Source organism: Spea bombifrons, chromosome 3, assembly GCF_027358695.1.
Source record: "Spea bombifrons isolate aSpeBom1 chromosome 3, aSpeBom1.2.pri, whole genome shotgun sequence".
NCBI lineage: Eukaryota > Metazoa > Chordata > Amphibia > Anura > Pelobatidae > Spea > Spea bombifrons.
This window is the reverse complement of record NC_071089.1, coordinates 62,367,218-62,389,668: the sequence shown is the minus strand read 5'-3', so window position 1 is coordinate 62,389,668 and position 22,451 is coordinate 62,367,218. Positions and strand designations below refer to the sequence as shown.

The 22,451-nt window shown below is 37.2% G+C and overlaps 1 protein-coding gene across 1 annotated transcript in view; it reads right to left on the bottom strand.

The window, feature by feature from the left end:
* Positions 1-3,584: 3,584 nt before the first annotated feature.
* The window catches only part of CDK19 (cyclin dependent kinase 19), a 61,685-nt gene continuing 42,818 nt past the window's right edge, over positions 3,585-22,451 (bottom strand). Inside the window, exons 8-13 of the mRNA XM_053460052.1 lie at positions 20,534-20,603; positions 19,382-19,454; positions 17,518-17,615; positions 15,084-15,162; positions 8,358-8,606; positions 3,585-4,724 (exon numbers count right to left, since the gene is read on the bottom strand). Of these exons, the coding sequence (XP_053316027.1) occupies positions 4,602-4,724; positions 8,358-8,606; positions 15,084-15,162; positions 17,518-17,615; positions 19,382-19,454; positions 20,534-20,603 (692 nt within the window). The 3' untranslated portion in view covers positions 3,585-4,601. The remainder of the gene's footprint in view (positions 4,725-8,357; positions 8,607-15,083; positions 15,163-17,517; positions 17,616-19,381; positions 19,455-20,533; positions 20,604-22,451) is intronic.

Below are 22,451 nucleotides of genomic sequence, written 5' to 3'. Positions count from 1 at the left end.
ATAATAAAATATTTTAAAATAAAATGTTATATATATATTTGGTATGAACCTTGTACTAGTCCATGTAGTAGCTGGAAGTGGGGGAAGTGTCAAACTCTGGAGTTGAGTGGGACAGGTGTGATTAGAGATGGAAAAGGAAGTAGAAAAAAAGCATGGACTAAGCAAAATGATCATACATGGGAACTGTAAAATAATTGATTATCTCATGAACGGGCAAATTCTTAGGAACACTTTGTCTGGAGGGCACTCCTAACTCTTCTCTGTATTAGTAGAATCTGAGTATACCAGCTGGTGTGTTCTCAATGTCGTATCTTAGTTTAATTTGCAAGGGCAGTCCCAACAACCCGGTCATATGTTCTGGCTTTCCTGACAAATGTATTGTTAATGCTTGAGCACCGTTAAAGGTATAGAACAGTAACAGATGGGGTGTTCTAAGGATGGGATACTTGGGGAAATCACTGGCGGTGATACATGATGTTAACATTGTTACGTTACGCACATACCCATGTCTCAGTGTGGAATACTGTAAGGTTACTAAGTAGGCAGTGGCAATTATTAAATGTCTCAAAATAAAGACCACAAAATTCAGGCTAATTTTGAACTGAAAAAAGTATGAAGCAAAATTTAAGAACATTATGTGCCAAGGTTGATTGCTTGACATTATTAGTTGTGTTTTTTTCCTGCCCTTGGAAATAATTGTTTAACTAGTTATATAATTGTGTTATCAAATCAAAAAGAAGTGTCTCGGTGTCTGGGACCTAGATAACAATAAATAATAACAACCAGATGAGGAAAATAACTGACACAAAAAAAACATATTGGAAACCAATGCACAAAGGCGATTACCTACATTCATACTAGGCTGGGGTGGCAAATACATTAAATCTCAATGAAACTCCCAAGATTCTCAGCCAATTAAAAGAGAAATCACTAAAGATCAGGGCAACTGTAATTGAATAACAGCTGGGCATTTCTTGTCAGCTACCTCTGACTTATTGTAAGCGCACAGTAGATGGTAAATCAAAAAGCTATGGCTTTGCAACAAAACTTCACTGTTATTGTTTGGAATTGTTATGGAATTGAAATTGAAATAAATATGTATTAAAAAAAACTATACATTTTTCAAAAAGTAAAAATGGTCAAATATCATCAATGTACAGATATCTAAAAACTAAATACACTAAAAAATGAGTGTTGATTTAGTTGTCTGTTTACCCTGTGCCTACAATATTTACTGTTACTCACATGTGTGAGTAACAGTAAATGGATACATTATCTTCCAGGGCCCTCTCTACTAATGTATCAGTACCATACAATGTATGTATTGTAAGAAGGACTGCAGACATTGTTGGCAATATAAAAAATAAACCATTATAATAAATAATGTAAGGGAGAGGTCAGCGAAATGCATATATATATATATATATATATATATATATATATATACACACACACATATACACACACAGTTAGCTTTCGAAATATTTGGACTCTGACACAAGTTTTGTTATTTTGTAATAATGAATATGTAGCCCTCTCTTTTTCAAGGGACCAAAAGTAATTGGACAATTTACTCAAAAGCTGTTTCATGGACAGGTGTGAGCTATTCCTTCATTATTTCTTCAATAATTAATCAATTAAGCAGGTAAAAGGCCTGTAGATTTGAGACATGGCATTCACATTTGGAAGCTGTTGCTGTGAACCCACATGAGGTCAAAGAAGCTCTCAATAAAGAAACAGGGCATCCTTAGGCTGCAAATAAAGAAAAAAAAATCCATCAGAGAGATACCAGGAACATTAGGATAGGCCAAATCAACAGTTTGGTGCATTCTGAGAAAAAATACGCACTGGTGAGCACTGAAACACAAAAAGGCCTTTGAAGACAACAACGGTGGATAATCGTAGGATCCTTTCCATGGTAAAGAAAAACCCCTTCACAATATCCAGCCACGTGAAGAACACTCTCCTGGAGGTCATTATCCTATCATACCAGACCATACCAGACTACCATAAAAAGAAGACTTCACAAGAGCAAATAGAGAGGGTTCACCACAAGATGCAAACCATTCATACACCTGAAGACTAGAAAGGCCAGATTAGACTTTGCCAAAAAAAAACATCTAAAAATCAGGCCAGTTCTGGAACAGCATTCTTTGAAACTTGGATCAACCTCTATCCGATGGGAAGTAAAAAGTACAGAGAAGGCTCGAAACTGCTCATGGTCTGAAGCATACCACATCATCTGTAGAACATGGTGGAGGCAGTGTGATGGCATGCATGGCTTCAAATGGCACTGGGGCTCTAGTGTTTGTTGGTGATGTGACAGAAGACAGAAGAAGCCGGATGAATTCTGAAGTGTATAGGGATATATTGTCCGCTCAGATTCAGCCTAATTCCAGGAAGTTTGTTGGATAAGGCAAAGAAGTGGAATATTTTGCAATGGTCAAGTCAATCACCTGATCTCAACCCCATTGAGTATACATTTCACTTACTAAAGACAAAACTAAAGACAGAAAGACCCACAAACAAACAACAACTGAAGGCAGCTACAGTAAAGGCCTGGCAAAGGATCACAAGGAAGGAAACCCAACATTTGGTGATGTCCATGTCTTCCAGTCTTCAAGGAGTCATTGCCTGCAAAGGATTCTCGACAAATAATTAAAAATGAACATTTTATTTATAATTGTGTTGATTTGCCAAATTATATTTGAGCCCCTGAAATAAGGGTCTGTGTATAAAAATGGTTGCAATTCCTAAATGTTTCGTACAATGTATGGCATACAGAGACAAAATTATGAAAATTGTGTCAGTGTCCAAATATTTTCAGACCTATCTGTATATATTTATATAGGGACAAGAGGCAGGACATATAACTCAAGACCATATAAAAGTATTTTAACAATTACTTTATAGTTGCAGAACATTAATGCCACAAATAGGTAGTTTTACTAATCTGCTGAATCGAAGTGATTGCTTAAAATGTATTTTTGGTAGCCTCTAAATATCTCACTGGCCTGCAGGACCATATTTCCCCCCTTTTATTTTTCTTGAGAAAGTATTTCCTGCGCAACACTGAAAGGGTTAAAATCATGTTGGTCGATTTATTCAAGTAAACAAAATAGGTATGGACATCTTAGTGATATGGGCTCTACCCTAAGGACACATGGTTGTCCCAAAAGCTGTAAACATCATAGCATGCATCGTGCATATACACCTACTGGTTCACTTTCATTTAGTAAGTATCTAAAGGTATGAGCAACGGACAACCATCTGCTGAACGAATGGTTAATAGAGAAAGGCTGTGGTCATTATCATTTCCTATTTCCATGGACCAACCTGTGACATTTGAACAGTTACAAAGGGCTAGCCCCTAGCGAGTGTCTGCTGGAAGATAGGCTGTCCCTGTGCAATGGATAGTTGAGATGATATACCAGAACTCCCCACATTAACAATGTATTATGTAAGGCAAACCTGGCTTCTATTGTAGCAGTTCACCGGGGTTGGCCATTAATAACACAGTGGTATCAGGGAAATAAAATGTTCAGCTTTCCTGTAAACTCCTGGTGAGTACTCTCAACAGCTGCTTTTTCTGTTCGGTTCTCTCACGTTCAGGCAAACACTTGGTACCAAATTAGCGTCCCCATCTTAAGGTCTTACCTCTGTAAGTGTGAGACCCATTTTGCTATAGGCCCTACACTTCCCCAATCACCCACGAGCTGATTTTCCAGATATTTTACGAATAAGTTAATGGTTGTACAAAAAAACTGTACTACGGTTTAAACTACTTCAGCCACTCCTGAGTTGGGTCCTGCATTTACGTCATCGTTCCTGATGCAGGCACATTGATTTTTCTTTTTTTTAAATTATTTTTTGTGTGTATGTATCTCTTTCTCCCTAGATCTAAGGATATAGATACACAGATTAGTTAGTTAGACAGAGATAACCACACACACACATATATATATATATATCTATATATCATTCTGTTAATTAAAAAAGCAAAATAAGAAACTTGGAACAGTAAAGATTTCTGTTCTTGACATCCATATGCAAAATGCCAATGTTCTGTGAACAGAACACAGTGCTTAAAAGGTGCATTTATGCTCTTTTTTTTCAATGAATACAAAACTATACAAAGCTAGAAAGCTTAAAGATTTCTTTTTACAACATAAAGTCCCACAGAGCAGGCTCTACCTAGCATGATGACATACCATTGTCACTGCTACTGCATGGACAAGCTGCACAAAAAATGATAATAATTGGTTTCCCATAAAAAAATATTAAGGAAGGGTAAGTGCTGGTTTCAGATCACATATTTTCACCAATGTGACTGGAACAGACAAAGGTTACGGAATTTAAGAAAAATGGAGGTTCACCAAACTTGATAATGTCTAAAAACAAAGAAGGTTGGGCAGACTACATGGGCCGAATGGTTCTCATCTGCCTTCACTTTCTACGTTTCTATATTTTAACACCATCAGAGTCTTGAAGAGCCCACTCGTGCACTTTTTACTTGGTTCCAAACGTGCACTGTTTGTGCCAAGTCTTTGTTTCATACAACTGGAGCATCTGGTGTTCTTTGATGTCAGCTGATTGTCCATTTAGTACCTGTGGGACTGATGGTACTGTGAGCTCTGTTGAGTTGTTGTGGAATAGCCCATGGTATTCTGAGGCTGAGAAGTTCCCTGAACATTGCTTTGGTAACCCAGACGAGAAGTAGAGTGCTTAAAGAAACAGAAAAAAATACATATTAGAGGTTTACAGTTTTCAGAGCTTCTGATACTCTTTCACGTATACATATTGCATATGTGTTAGTATAGATCAAGGTACACAGATCCAAAATTATTCTACTATTGGCTCTATCCTGAAAGAAAAAAAAAGGTTCTGCAAACACTCTGCTTAAACTGGTTGAAATTAGCCTATAGTTGGAGCATACAACACAGACGGTATACAGATAAAGATGCGCATCTTCTTTCAGATCCGACCGATGTGTTATGCAATATGGATGAATCCAGCAAGCTATAAAAAATGTATTTCCCATGTCACTGCAATTATGTTACATTGGCAATTGCGTTTTCCTTTAAAATACATTCATACTATTCCTGTGTCAATTATAATCGTGCATAAATACAGATATAACACTGGAGAATATTACTAATACAATATACATGGAATAGCCCACTGGTTTCATGAAATAAGCATAATATGTTAAACTGACAGTAGCTAGTTTTACCAGGTTCAGTACATTACTATATACTGCAGACTTTACTACTAATTGCTTCATGCTTCATCACAACCCTCTCATTTGGTATTGAACAGCCAGGTCAGCAGATTAAGCTGCATTTTATTCATTTAGACAGGCTTGCTGCGTACTGCAGAACATATTCTCATGGGATGTCAGCAAAGTACCTTTTCCAATCAACCTATCGTCATAAATTTTATTCATGATAATTATGATCATCAATGTATATATTACTCAATTTATTTCTCAGCTTAAAGCCAATGTACTTTTACGATCATTAATTCATTAATTAAACAACAACAACAATATGATAAACAATACAATACGTTTCCAATGACAATTTGGAAAGAAATTGAAGTGTATGCATGATCATTCATCCACTGTGTCATACAATAGCTGGTTAAAATGTAGGAATACATATAGCTGTAGTGGCTTTGACCTTAACAGTGTTACACCCTGCAATCCAATTTGAATCTCAAGTTACATCTGTACAATTACAAGGAACATGATAAGGTTACTTTATTCTGCTGCAAGCATGTATGCAGGAAGGTTTACTGTTACGTGGAAGGATATTAAAAATGAAAAGGGGAGTTAAAGTATTCATGTACAAGGACAATATGCGTGATTTACTAGACATCTTCTAGTACACTATGATTTACTTAGTGTCTTCCTTTTCTTTTTAGATTTTAACACAGGTTCACAGTTTAGATTACATATGTGCCTAGGTATAAAAAAAAAAATCACTTGGATTTTTTTTTTTAAACGTGGTGAGAAAATAGGGAATTATGGGTACTACTGTAGCAAAGACATGTATCATATTTCTTCTAAAGAACTATTGTTTCAACTTGTATTTAGTACTTTTCCATTAAAGATAATGGTGTGTACTAGCAATAATAATAACAATAAAAAGAAAATGAGATGGCGTGTGATGCTAAATTGGTGTTCTTGTATAATAAAAAAGGAGGGCTGTTAATTGCAGCCAATAGAGAGTGAGGCTTTATATATGGGATGAACAGAGGGAATGCCTCAATTTATTTCCTCTGACAAAGCTGTAGTGAGCATTGTATGCTCATTTTGGTGTACCTTATCTATATATAAGACCTCTAAGTCTTAGCAACATAAAAAAAAAAACTCAGTTTGCAGACCACCAAATGAGGTATTAGGTACTGAGTTTCTGCTCAATAGACATTTGGAGGAGAACCCACATCTTGCCCAAAAAGAAAATACTAACCCCCCCCACGTGTACAATCATCGGTTCTAGTGACTTTTTGCAATTGTTTCTTGATCCAGCTTGTTTTTTGGCCTTGTCTCCTGCTTCACTGATTTGGCATGAAGATATTAGATCTGGTTTTGATCTGGCTCGCATCTTCACTTGCCCTTCTGTGTTGTGATTTGGTGATTTGTTACTTTTTCGCTCACCTTACGCTAGTCTCCTCTGGCATTGCCTGCCTGTCTCAGAACCAAGGTGTCCACCTACCTACCAGTTACTGTACATTCGCTTACCCTCTCTCCCCTCACCTTGCTTTAACCCCTTACGGGCCAGGCTGTTTTTTATTTTTTGTACCCTTTGTGACCAAGGATGTTTTAACACTTTTGCTGTGCTCGTATTTAGTTGTAATTTTCTTTTCTTCCATTTAGAGTACCCATACAAATTATATACATTGTTTTAGGTGAAGGGATTTCTTCAGGTACTATTTTTTTGGTCATATCATCTAATTTCATATATATAAAAAAATAAAATATGATGAAAAATTTACCCCCCCCTCACTTTTTCTCACTGTTATTTGAAAAACTGCTAAAGAGATTCCACTATTTGTCCTGAGTTTAGAAATACCCAATGTCTTTGTTTTTAGTTTTTTTTGCTTTTTTTCTGCAATTTATAGGACAATAAGTGCAAGTAATATTTTGCTATTTCAAACCCATTTTTTCCAAATCTGGTCATTCTGCCCCATGTGCTATTTTGAGTATCTTAAGCCGGCCAATGCAATTTACCCAATCAAACCATATATCTTTGGAAACTAGACACCCCAAAGTGCTAATATTTGAACCATTTCCATGCTCTATTCTACTACCACCCTTTGTCAAACTTTTTGGTAGTAATTTATTTTGTGGTTTTTTTATCACACAAATTGGTATGGATGTACAGCTCCTGGTATATGTCACTGTCACACAACATCCCAATATGTGTTCAGCAACATCTCTCAAGTACAGTGATACCCCATGCATGAGTTTGTCAGGTTATTTGGGAGGTAAAATGACACTTGTGGTAACTGCGCATTTGAACTTTGACATCTGGTCCTACTGCCTCATGTCCTAATTGGGCCACCTTTGAAGCTGGTTAATTCAATTTGTCCCTTCAAACCACATATTTTTGAAAACTAGACACCACAAGTTATTTCAAATGCTGGTATTTTAACCCTTTCCATGCATGAGATTCTACAAGCAGCCTTTGCCAAAGTTTGTGGTAGCAATTCTGTTTTTATTTGTCTCACACAAATCACACTTCAGGTATGAATTTATAGCTCCTGATATACGTCACTATCAAACAGCACCCCAATATATGTTCAGCAACATCTCCCGAGTACAATGATAACACCCATGCATAGGTTTGTCGGGTTGTTTGGAAGGTAAAACACCACATTTGGGAAGTGAACATTTTTTAACTTGGAGCTTTGACATATGGTCCTTCTGCCACCATGTCATTCTTTGAAGCTGGTCACTTCAATTTACCCCATCAAATCATATATGACTAGACAACCCAGGATATTTCAAACGACTGTATTTTAACCCTTTCCAGCACTAATTTTACCACCAGCCTTTGTCAAAATTTGTGGTGCTATTTTTTGTGTGTGTGTTTTTTTTCGCCACACACATTGTGGTTTATGTCAAACAACACCCTAATGTTTGTTCAGCAACATCTCAAGTACAGCGATACCACCCATGCATGGGTTTGTCTGGTTGTTTGAGGGCTTAATCTTAAAAATAATTTCACAAAAATCTGTAACATGTAGTAGTCACTTACATGGTGTTGTTGAGTTCATTCAAAACATACAAAATATAAATTCTTACATTATTGGCAGGTAACTAATTGTGCGATCTAAGAAAATATAAGCACCTGATAATCAGAATTCATGAGGGAAGGTCCACCCGAATTATTGGCTGAAGGCCCCATGCGTGGTTTTTTGTTCGGAGGTCCCGGGTTATGTCCGGAGTCTTGGCTGTGTTGCAGTGTTGTTCCAGTAGCTCCACCGGTTCCACTTGTGCCATTAGTCTGGCTGCTGTTCTGCTGTTGGACTTGCTGGTTTGTCGTCTGCTGTTGCTGGTTAGCTGCTTGCTGTTGATGCTGATTCTGTGCCTGTTGATTCTAAAAAATAAAATAAATATATTTCTAGCATATTGTATTACCATGTAACTTATGTATTTGAATTTGAAGTTCATAAGTGTTTTGCAGAATAGCAGATACATGGTCTGAAGCGTGAATTATATTTTCACGAAGATGAAAACGAAGAGCTACAAACATTAAGATATCCCCTTCAAATCTTCCTATCTTAAAATGCCCCAGTGGGACATGTTGATTCTCATATAGCAATGGCTGTCATGTGAAAAAGAAAGTTCAGTCATGTCCGCAAAACAAAATGCCCGCAAACCTCAATAAACTTAAGAAATGTTGTAAAGAAGAGTTGGCCAGAATTCCTCCACAACAATATGGGAGACTGATAAATTCTTACAGAAAACTACTGATTCAAGTTATTGCTTCTAATGGCGGTTCTACAAGCTATTTAATCATAAGGTGTACTTAGTTTTTCACACATGGCTTCTCCATTTTGGCTTTACTTTTGTTGAATAAATCAAGACACCTTTTAGAACTGCTGAGGAACCGATGATTGTTATGTCTGGATATGTAAAACCATAGAATTCAAAGAGGGTGCACTTTTTTTTAAACAACTGTATACTTCCTGCTTATGTCTCCTGGTTTTAATACAGTGTGAAAATGAAGGAAAGGAATTTAGTCATGCACTGGATAGACATTATGTTACATAAAACAAGGGCATGACATTTTACAGCAGGCAGGAAAATGGTCAGGCTATACGTATTAATTGCTCTTACATGGTTATCAAATTCAATGCTTCTGGACTGCGTCCTGTATTTTGATAATGCTGACAAATGTGAACAGTGATCAAATAATTTACATTTCCTTGGTTACTTAATTAATGTAACTTTTACAGTCATCATTTATTTTTCCTATAATAATGGCTAGTGCTACTTACAGTTGTACAACCAGTGGCTGAATAATGCAGCCCATGCTATTTAGGAGGGTAATTTTCCCAGAGAACAAAATACTAGGCAATAGAGTAAAAGGCTTTAAAGAAAACATGGTATCCTCCCACAGCAACATTATTTTATGGAGGGCAAGTTAAATGACCTTAAGGCAATTGAATGTCGAGCGTGTGCACAAATAAAACTTTTATGTAGAGTGTAAGTGCATTGAGTTTAAACTGTGTAAAAGATTCTAATACATTTTCTAACCTCAATTAAGAAATGGACCATATATAATTATTGGTATAGGCAATAGTCAAAGATATGTAATCATTGTTCATAAATAAATGATTATTAAGATATATTAATATGTTTCAATAATAGGCTTCAAGGTTTCCTTGACCTTAAATATAGAATGAAGGATTTGCTGAACAGGCATTCTATAGATAGGATAGTAGCTTGCTAATGCATGGTATAGTTGTAACTCTAAAAGGGCATTACAATACACGTACAGTGACCACCTAAAATAGGGTTTCGACGTGTAAAGATCTTAGTGAGCATGTTTACCCAATTAGGTGAAGACCAATACACTGACATCACTATCCAATCCACATATAAGCTAGGCTTTTGTAAGACATGGAGAGGCATGGGTCGAGAGAAGATGTATTTGCCATCCACGGACTCTTCACGTCCCAACACTCCCTCCCTCCATCAGGAATGCATAGGACAGATGTCATGAACTAAATTCCTCTTGAAGGTTTTGTAAGACTTGTTTCGTATTTTTGTTACCTACTTTTTATATTCGTCTATTTTTGTTCGCATTAAACGTTTCACCTTTGTTTGCATCTAAGTGACTCTGCCTATTTTTGACGCACATACATATTTATGTGTTGTTCCTGATACGAAGTTTGTGTTTGGCCCTATATATTTTCTTACAAACTGAACATCTTCTTTATAGGAGTAGGAGTAGACAGATCTGAAAAAAAGTGAAGATGTAACTACGCCCCCCCCTAAACACCTAGACAGCAAGGAGAGGGACAACAGTTCTTGCAGCAGTAGCAAGAAGAGCCACACCTTGGTCATATGTCACAAAGGTTACATCTTCCATTTATGCTTTTTGTAGTTTTGCATATGTGATTTTTTTCTTAGATAAGGCAAACATGAATTCTAGTTCCCTGCACGGCTCGTATCATTTTTAAAGTCCAATAAAACCAACGGACTACTTGGTTACTACACACAATACAAAATGCATTATTAATCTACTGTTATATGTACATTTCTGATTTGAAAAAGGAAGATTAACCTTGAGATGAGCATATTGTTACATTGTAATCTGCACTACAAGTCCTTTTGTGTCAGAGATGGATGCTTACCCTGTGCTAATCTTTAACAGAATGACCTTGAGTCAGAGAAATCTCCCACTTCCTAGATATATTTAACTTTATAGCTATGAAAATTAAATGTATGAACTTAATGGAGTGGGTTAAAAGCCCAAAGTTCACTCAGCTTCAAACAGTAGCACAAGATATGAGACATTCTCATAATCTATCCAACCGATTGTCTTCCTTTTGACATTAAGTTGTACTGTCTGTGCTAAATACTGCAAATGCTACCAGTTCTGCCATGTACTTGTATCTGAGAGATGTGTTAAGAGAAGAGATCCCAAGGCCGCCTTTCTAGATAGGTAATTGTAGAATATTAGACTGGATCTCTTTTCTAGCATTTTAAAGCAGATCATTTAAGTTTGAGATGTTTTAAGTAGGGAAGAGCGCAGGTGGAGCTAAAAATTCCAAATCAGTACAACATTTCTGTAATACTGTTATTTTAGCTGCTACTATCCCCTCTAACCAGGGTATCTCAAATGATGCCTAAGTATGCCATCCTGTTTTAATCACTCACCATTGGTGATGAAAATGACATTTAGAAGCCTAGTCTAAAATGTAAGCAGCTTAAAACTAAATACTTGTTTTAAAGCCTCTTCCATTTCTGATGAAAGTTCCAATGCCAGACCTTGGGATTTAGTAACATTAATATTATGGTGTGATACTAAATCAGGACAGACTTAAGGAATCTGCAGTAAAGCATATCAAGTGCCTTTTCTGATGTCTAAACAGAAGCACTAGTGATGCCATCTTCTATGATTGTACATACGTATCATGCTAGAAATGTATTTGTATTGCGTGAGGGCTCTTTCCTCAAGATAAATTCTAACTGATTGTTCTGCCTGGTGATACTTTTTCCAATGTATTAAGCATATTTTCCAGAAATAGAAGCTGATTAGACATTGGTGCATAGATAATTACTCTATTTATTTAGAGAATTGGGATTTGTATTAGCAGTTTGCAAAGTAGTACATTTCAGTGGTATACCAAATGTTTTACCCTAAAAAGGAGCAGATGGTATTGGATAAAGCAGCAGTGTGTAGGCCACATTGTTCGAAACAAGGAGGAGGCCTTGGCTTTGTAGATATAATTAGAAGTCTACTGTACAATAGATGTGAAAAAGGAAAAATAACACAGAAATCAAAATGAACCATATAACCAGATTCATTTATGTATCCACAACAAGAGGTATTTTTATTTTGGGAATGATCTCTTCTTCAATCTGCTATCTTCATCCGCATCTCCATGGACATAACCCGACGGGAACTTCCTCCAAAATGGTGGCGATTGTGGTGATGCCCTCTCCCTGATCCTTCAAATGGGGGACAGGACATCACTGCATCACTGCGTTGCTTGCAGTGACATCCTCTCCCCCATTGAAGGATCAGGAAGATGACATCATCGCAAGCGCTGCCATTTTGGCGGCCATTCACGCTGGATTATGTCCACGCAGATGCGGACAAAGATAGAACATAGCAGATAGCTTTTGAAGATAGAAAAAAGAAGAGAGAAGATACAAGATAGAAAATATAAGATGAAGAAGATGCGGAAGTGGTGCTCCTCTGGGGAAAAATAATCTCCATAAGAACGGGACCTTCAGTGAAGACACTACACAGTCAGTGCCTTTATGGGACTTATTAGCTGTCCATGAGTGGTGATCTGGCCTTTGCACCCCTGACGGGCTTTGTTTAAAGGCTGTCTAGTATAGCAGACATTTATTCCAAGGGGTCCAAGTGGATGCTTTATAAATGGACAGATAATAATTAGACTGGACTATCCAGACATCCATCCTTGGTCTTCATGCTTTCATCCAACTTTTCACCTGCAATCTGTATTACTGTATTTGTTTGAATATAAGACAAGGTTTTTATATTCATATATTAGAGGTCACCTTATCATAAGACCTCAAATACTTCTGGCGGAGCTTCTGTGACGGTGCGCAAGTCTGACATGACCTTCGGGTGCTCCACCATAGAAGCCCCATCAGAAGTACCATGCAGCAGCGGAGGTCATGTCATGCTGGCATAGAAGCCCCGGCAGAAGTGCCAGGCAGTAACGGAGGTTGTCTGCGCACATCGTGCAGACGTTCACCAGCTGCCAGAGAGGAGGATACCCTGCAGCGCTTCAGGGGACCTGGATCCTCCTCTCTGGCAGCCAGTGAACGTCTGCACGATGTGCGCAGACAACCTCCGTTACTGCCTGGCACTTCTGCCGGGGCTTCTATGCCAGCATGACATGACCTTCCGGTGCTCATTCATAGAAGCCCCGGTGGAGATGCCAGGTAGCAGCATCGCGCGGACGTTCACCCGCTGCCCCCACTTGACACCAAGGAGTCTGAAGCATGAGGGACAAGCCTGGGGATGCATTGGTATGTCTGGCATATATGGGGGTATAAGACATATCAGGGAGGCAGAATGGCACATAGGGGGTATAAGGCATACCTGGGGAGCAGAGTGGCATATCAGGGAGGCAGAGTGGCATATAGGGAAGTATAAAGCATATCTGGGGGGCAGAGTAGCAAGCCTTTGGGTCAGATGTGCATAACTGGGGACAGGTTGGCAAATATAAGGAAATAAAAACAAGAAATGCATTTTTTCAATCATAGCTTTTATTAAATATGAAAAAAATAGTTTACATGAATTAATATTTACTAGTAAAACTTTTTTCCTATAGGGTAGTCTTATATTCAGGCGTTTTCTAAATTAATATTCAAATTTTGTGGGGTCATCTTATAATCGAGCAAATACGGTAATTTCAATGATCTCCCTCTCTTACAGGTATAATTATGTCATTGCATCTGATCCACCCCTGAACCCTTCATCTCCTGCTGTAACCCCTTGTTTATACCTGGTATGTCTCTATCCTGCCTGTCTCCATCCTCTTTGCTGATTTCAAAGGGTTAACTTTGGTGCCCTAGCTAAATGTCTGCTAACTTAAACCTACTTATAACAGAGCATGTTCTTATTCAATCGTCAGCTAGGCCACAGAGCATACTGCTTATATTGCTGTTATATTGTTTGATATTCTGTATAGCATAAGATGACAAAGATGTGGCCCATGCAGAGGCGTATATAGGGTATGGCCGCAATGGCACGTGCCATGGGCGCCATCTCAAGGGGGGCATTATTTTTTTTTATTTTTTTGATGCGGAGGAGAGGGGCGCCTAGCAACCGCTCAGCGCCCCTCGTTCTCCCCCGCATCAAAAAAAGAAGACAGCGTTTAAAAGCCGCTCGCTGGTGCCCGCTGCTTCACTGCTGGGCGCCGAAATATGACGTCATATTACGGCGCTCAGCAGTGAAGCAGCGGGCACCAGCGAGCGGTGCAGGAAGACAGCAGCATCGTGCTCCCGTCGCTGGACTTCAAGGTGAGAGAGGGGGGGGGGGTTTAGAAAGTGATAAAGGAGGGAGGGGGTTAGAAAGTGATAAGGGAGGGAGGGAGGGGGTTAGAAAGTTATAAGGGAGGGAGGGAGGGGGTTAGAAAGTGATAAGGGAGGGAGGGGGTTAGAAAGTGATAAGGGAGGGAGGGAGGGGGTTAGAAAGTGATAAGGGAGGGAGGGAGGGGGTTAGAAAGTGATAAGGGAGGGAGGGGGTTAGAAAGTGATAAGGGAGAGAGGGAGGGGATTAAAAAGTGATAGGGGAGGGAGAGGGGGGTAGAAAGTGATAAGGAAGGAAGGGAGGGAGGGAGGGGGTTGAAAAGTGATAGGGGAGGGAGAGGGGTAGATATAAGTAAAGAATGTGCATTAATGTGTGGATGCATTGAGTGAATGAGAGAGAGCATGAGTTAATGTGTGGATGAGTTGTCTGAATGAGGGAGAGCATGAGTTAATATGTGAATGTATTGTCTGAATGAGGGAGAGCATGAGTTAATGTGTGGATGAATTGTCTGAATGAGGGAGATCATGAGTTAATGTGTTGATGTGTGGATGAATTGTCTGAATGAGGGAGAGCATGAGTTAATGTGTGGATGAATTGTCTGAATGAGGGAGAGCATGAGTTAATGTGTGGATGCATTGAGAGCATATATATATATATATATATATATATATATGGGAAGCAGGGGCTAGTAAATGGGTTTTAGATATTTGGACAGGGGCGCAATTTCAGTGCTTGCCATAGGCGCTATTTTCAGTAGATACGCCTCTGGGCCCATGAAAGGTAAATTACGTACTGGTGAAATATTGATCTAAATTCTTGGCTTCATACCTTGTCCGCTTTTTCCTCTGGCTCATCTTCATTCAGAAACTCTCGTTTTGGATATGGTATCTGGCACCCTGCAAAAACACTGAGAAAAAACAATTAGTAAACATAAAAGGTTGCACGATTAACATATATTATCTTTAACTAAGTAAACCTACCAACAAAAATGCATTTTGATGGTAATTATCAGAGCTTAAAATAACTGCCTAAATATTGTCAACATTTTTTCGCACACCATACAGGCATTTTTGAATATTGGTAATAAAATAATTCTGTTACTTGTTATGAAACCCATTACAGTCTTGGACATTTTGGGCATACATCTAAACCAGTTTCAGCTAAAAAGCTTTAAGAAGGTATATTTCATGCTTTCCTGATTATTTTTAGGTGACGATATGCTATACTGTATGGTTCTTTAATCTTATATTACATTATCAAAACATTAATTTAAGAGGATTGCTTAAGAAATTCTAAAGTGCTAAATTATTGTGGACTGTCTGACTTTAATTATGTAAGACGGCTGGGAGCTGTGCAAGAGCTCACATAAACAAAGTTAACGCACATTGAACATAATTTGCAAGCAAAGTGGTCTTATGAATTGTGTGTGACACCCACAACCACATAGGCTAAAATAAATGCTTATGTATGCCGCTTGCATTTTTGTAAAATGAAACCTCTGACAAAAAAAATCCTTGCTAAAACTGTTTTTTTTTTTAAGTTAAAAAATATGCAATGGTTTTACATTGTCAACTTTGTATGCCACAAATACAGATACTTGTAAAGCTGTTTTTAGTGCATACATTTTATGTTAGCATTTAAATTACATTATTTGTGTCCATGCATGGTATACAAAAATAATGAGCTGATTCGGTTAAGTGTCAACATTTTCAGCTGCATGCTGCTTTCAATGACATTTTAAATAATTCTATACATCACAACCAATGTTCCATCTAATTTTTCTTAGTTTGCGTGCGCACAAAATTTCTCTTGTGCAAAAATTTTCACAGAGCAAAAATTTCGTGCGCACAATATCCGCGCCACATAAAGTTTAAAAAAAAATATTATTTTTTTCTTTTTTTGGGAAAAACTGTTGTGCGCACAATTTTTGGACGTGTGCGCTCTCTAAAAAAGCTATGTGCGCGCGCACAAGCTTAGAGGGAACACTGATTATCAATTTGCCTGTGATTCACTCATGCACAGGGCCATCTAAACAGCATTGTAAGCCCTAGGTAAAGCAATTCATTGGGGGCCCTGCCCCCCAAAACATGATGTGAGGCGAGGGTTAATAAACAGAAGTATATATGTGTGTACATGTAAGGGAGAGCAAGTGAGGGCTACCTGCTTAAAGCCGGCGAGCAAGGATATGATGTCATGCAGTGCATGCCAACACACCCATACACTGCCCTTACACACATATGCTCTACCCATATACACTGCCCTTACAACCACCTGCCCATATACACATACAATAGTACAAGAAAAAGTAGCGTATATTTTTTATTTAAAGTGCACTGCTTATAAATAACCCCAAGGAAAGGTGGTCGATGTGATGTGTAATAGGAGCTATACATATTTTAAAGGTGTAATAGGTCAGAATTATAGAGCTGATTTGTAATAGCATTGCAGAATCTGCTTGTGATCTGTAAATGTAACATACTGTTACATACTGCCAAATCTCAAGACCACACTGCACTGAAAATGGGTGCTGTCTATTTATTGAGTTCACATTTCAATATACACCAACAAATAAATAATTCAACATCATTCATGTTAATTATGAGAGATAAGGATACAGTTAAAGTAGATGAAATGATTAATTTTATGGAAAATAAACTGTGCTTCTCACAATATATGTACAACACCTATAATATATGATTAAAGTAGTATGGATTAATGTTAACTTAAAATATAATACTAATTGGGGCTAAATCATAAATACATTGAATATGCTGTAACAGAGTAAACTTTGGGCATTAAAACAGAGTTCCTGTAACGGCTTAACATGTGAACTAAAACTACTGTTCCTTACTGAATACAATTTAAAAAAAAAAAAAAAGACACTGGCATGGTGCCCTGTTATTTTATTCTGTACCAGTACTCCAACGCTTTTCCCTTACGCATGAATTGTGCACACACAAAATGGTTCAATGTCACTCGCAATGTCAATGACATTGTGCTGTGAATTCCAAGCCAAATGACGTGGCAGCAAAGCTGTCAGGCGCTGTGAGAAGCGGCAACATGCAGGAATACAGGATACAGAGTCAGTTATGAGGCTACATACTTAACAAATACTATTCAACTTATACTTACTTGTAGAACACATATTACTGTGAGAACTAATAAATGATCCTTCTATAATGCTTAAAGAAGTGGAGGTACATAAGGATTCAGAACACAATATGCAAGAAAACTAAAATGTGAAAAATGTAAAAATACATACTCTGATGTTGGCAACGGATCCTCTTGAAAATAGAGATCTTGTAGCGCCTGTTCTGAGGTTATTCTTTTTGTTGGGTCCATAGTAAGAAGTTTCTGAAGCTGCCAAAAATAAAAGTAGAAAATATCCTCTACAATGTTCTCTATGTTGGAATTCTAAAATTGATAGAATGGCATGAACATAGAATAGTCTACTGAAGTAACCATTTTTATACAAAACTAGGATAGGTCACATAGGACATAAAGAGGAAACTCTCATAGAGCACAACTTTGTTCTATTGCTACTGCTTTTAGAAAGTTTTTTAAGAGAGTACCTAGGTACATAAAAGGTGCTGTACCACATATATTACATAACAATCTGACCTCCTACTACCACTCGCAGTCCCTTTTAAACTAATAGACCTTCAAGCAAACGCACCTTTTTGATGTAAGAAACGAGCAGGCAGTTGGTTACAGAACAGTGCAGAGACAGCAAATTAAGAGGCATTGAAAAGTTTTAACCAAGAAACTACAGAAAAATGGTGCATTATTTTAAAACAGGACTACGTTTATTTGACATGTATACATGAGTAGTACATAATCAATGTAAATAAACAAAGGGGAACAAAAGGAGAAAAACTTCTAGGTGGAACAGCACCTTCAAATCCGAAGCTGTCCACCGCCACTCTCGTTTGTTTGCGTCCTGCGTGTATGTGTATGAATGTAGGGTATTATGAAGATTTATATATGCCTCATTACTGTTTAAGGATATTAATGTAGTTTATTTGAAGTGGACCTGAGTAGCTCATTTTATTCCTTAATTATAATGGGTTTGTATCAGTAAGAGTTGTAACTCTAGTTTACTAACGAATTGTTGTGTATATTCTTCATATACTGTGTATGTTTTTTTATATGTGTTTTATATATTTGAAAAATCCAATAAATTATATTAAAAAAAAAAAAAAAAAAAAGCTGTCCGATTAAAGAAGCGATCTCTGATCCTGATAATCAATAACTGCTCTAAGTGTCCCTGTTAATGTTAGAACTATGAATTATTGTACTCCTATTAATGACTACAGCAGTATTACTTTGCAATAATATGACTTTTTAGTTGTGCACTCTTTTCAACAGAGTATCAGTCAATAGTAACATACGGTCATTAATGTATTAGAAATATTCTATTATGCGATGACTGTGATATTTTGTTACAGTGTTCTGAGAATAAACATTATTTCTGGGTACATAGCAGGAAAAAGATATCCAGTGAAGACATTTTTCCTATAACTGATTTGATACATATAAGCTACCGTAGTATATTTCTAAGCAACAAAATACATGTTGTAATTGTAAGTGCTTCAAGGTGCTGAGACAGCAATGCCCCTTAATATATATTGATATTTCATCATAAGACACCATAGTTTGAATAACCATAACATAAGTGATAAAATAGCTTATATATATATATACCCCCCACATATATATATATGTGTGTGTGTGGGGGGGGTCATTTATGTGAATTATATTGGTTGTTTTGCTTCAGAGCAGTTTGTTCTGTGCCTTTAAGGTATGCTTCATTTAGTGAAGTGCCTAAAACACTATAATGGAGGCTTTGTAAACCAAAAAGGTAATCACTTCAATCCATATATTGTACTATTATGTATTTATGTATTTTACTCTAAGCACATTTCCCTAATATAAACAACAATATTAATATGGAATCTTTAGTCACATAAGATGGAATCTTATTAAGTCCAGAAGTCCCATGTATCTCTGCATTGTCTTCTATGTTCGCCCAATGAGAGTTTGACTAAAGACTCAATGTTCTTATGGACCAATACTGCTACAGGTATTATACATCTTTATCCATAGAAATAAATGAATAAACTTACCAGAAGGAAAACTTTGCTGTCGGGCTTCACTTTGTGCTTCTCCATGTACTTTATCAGACTGCTGTTAGCATACCTAGGAGACAATGAACAGGTATTTTGATGGATATGTTTTATTTATTAGCAGCACCTGTATGCTACTTAGCATCTTAATTCCTCTAGAAGCAGTAAGTGTCTACTTAGTTTTTCACACAAGGTTTCTCCATTTTGACTTTATTTCTGTTGAATAAATCATGACACGGTTCAATATGTCATGTGTTGTTCGTCTGAGGTTGTATTTACCTATCTTTTAATCCTCTTAAGGAACATTTGATTGTTATGTCTAACCATATAATTCAAAGAGGGTGTACTTTCTTTTTCATAAGACAGTATGTTCTGGAATCCAATACACTGCATAATGTTACTTCCCTCTTTAAGAAGTCAGCTAGCAATTATGTACTATACTGCCATTCCTTCATAACCAACACCTCAAACTCAACAGATCATCCTCCATTGAAATATTGTTTATGACACTCACAGGCAGCAGAGAGCCGGTGGGAATACTATGCATGCTTACCAACCACTAGTACTATGTCTTAAGAGAAAATGCGAACATCCTCTGACTGGTCACAACTGCAGGAAATAGATTAATGTAAGTAAACCTTTTCCTACAAGCAGACACTCTTTTATGCTTAGCCATTCCTAGCGATAGTTATTATTTATTGATTTATATAGCGTCCATATTCTACAGTGCCGATATAACAAGTAGCGTATCACATAACAATGTTGATTTCCAGAAATAAAATGGATAAAGAAAATAAGGTACACCATGTTTTTGACCAAAGCTCCATATTTTTAGGGGACCTGTAGGTAATAAATAGCATCCATTCCTGTCTTTACCAGTTTCAGTTTTTTCAGCCCTTTAATGGTTTTGATATTTTGCAGGAGATTGGTGGATAACAAATTGCAGAGGGAATTAGGATATAAATCTTGCTTTAAACACACAAGAATGCATTGACTACACTAGAAGCAAGAGGTGAGGGAGTACTTTAGAGTTAACATAATTGGAACATAAACATGATAGCTCTGGAGACCTTGAGGTTCCTCAGACAGAATTAGTTGCCAAGGACCCTGTCATACAACAATTCTTCTATTAACCCATGCACAGCATCTTACGTTGTTCTCCTGAAGTCTTTTTGCAGTGTAGGATATTCTGGCATCTTTCGGATATCTTCCCAGTCCTTATCTAAAATAAAAAAGGAAAATTATTAGAAATGAATACTACAGACTGACTCAAAAATGAAAATAACTGAATAAAGGCAAAAATAAAAAATAGTTTTACCATTCATGTTTGCCTGGATGTCCTGCACAAGAAGTGCCCAAGTCAGGGATTAAGGAAGGTGTCCTCAAGGATGGCATGGGGAATAAAGGAATGATATGGTAGCCCTGGCACTGTCATGGGTACTAGGAATTTAAATGCATAGTAAGGATGCATAATTACACTATCAGAGAGCGCTTTGACCACTTAAGGGTCATTGTTATTTTACAAAGTTTTCCAAAAACAACCAGAGCAATATTCTCGTTTTTATGTCTTTAAGACTTCCCACTAACTCATTTAGCGTACTCCCACAAATGAAATATATTTTTATCAGGACAAGTAAGCCTTTCGTTTGGAAAAAAAAAAAAAAATTATACAATTAAGAAAAAAAAATCATGGTTTCACCCATAAAACCTATACATAGCCAGTGCAAGTAAAAATAAAAAAAGACAAAATGTATTGAGGTATTTGTCCTGATTTTGCCTGACATTTTCCTCTATTTTGGTTGTTACAAGGCTAAACATGAATGACGCACATCACTGCTCCCAAACTAGATTTTTATTAAAATGTGATACACTGGGAAATTGGTTCCACTATGCAGCTAGAAAAAGCAGAAATGATAAACAAAAGTATATATTTTTTGACAATTACAACAGATAGAATTTTACTAGATGCATTTTAACACTTGTTATGTAACCATTATAGTGCTAATATGTTCCAAACATTGCAGTAAAGTTTATTTCCCAGGGTATGTGAGGCAGAGAATAAACTAATGATTTGTATTCAGCAACACCACCCCAGGTACAGCAATATGCATAGGTAGGGCATGTTTTTTTGAAATTGCAGTTTTGTAAGCAACAAGTTTAGGCCACTGATAGTAATAAGGCAGAAATAATAATATAATAAACAATATAATAAAAATACTAATTTTGTATTAATTTTTTTGAGTATTTTTTTAACCAGCAAGTTCCTGTTTTAATGATCAGATCACTCCTATTGGTCAGGAGTGATCAGATCATCATCAGCCCACTCTTTATTATAGTAGAGCCTTAACTGACTGACCTGAAGTTAAGCCTCAATGTAGGAGAGATCAGAGGCTCGGAGGGCTGTGCCCCTGCGATCACCACAATAGCGGCAGCATGGGAGCATTTTTTTTAGAAAGACGTACCAGGTACGTCATTGGTCCTCTGGGGACATTTTCTGATGACGAACCTGATACGTCTTCTGCCGTGAAAGGGTTAATCATCTGAAGCTGGTTAGTGGACCTGGCAGGGTCTCTTTTCTGGTGGTACAAAATCTGAATATGACGTTTAACTTAAATATAAACAGCTATATACATGAGGTAATATATATTAATACATAGATTATTTATTTATCGGCATCATATCTACAGGGCTGTACAATACCAGCTGCTCTTTAATGACTTGTTCATCAATGAAATGATGTGCAAAAGACAAAAGGTCAGCTACTTATACTTGAAGAACGGAATGTTCACTTTAAGCAGTGAAAAGGGTGTTTTTATTAATAGCAATAACAATAAATATACAGGGATATAATTGTTTATAAGGATAGTATTAGTTATAGCCTGATGATTAAATGAGAAAGCAGATTACCATTTTGGAGTCAAAAAGTATTTTTTTTAAATGTTGAGGCACAGTTGGAAATCGCTTGAATGTTTTGTGTGTGTGGGGGGGTTACTGCATCACATAAGAATTCGACTTACAAAAACAAATGTCAAGGAGGACCCTGCTCACACAAGCTTACAGTTTAGAAGTC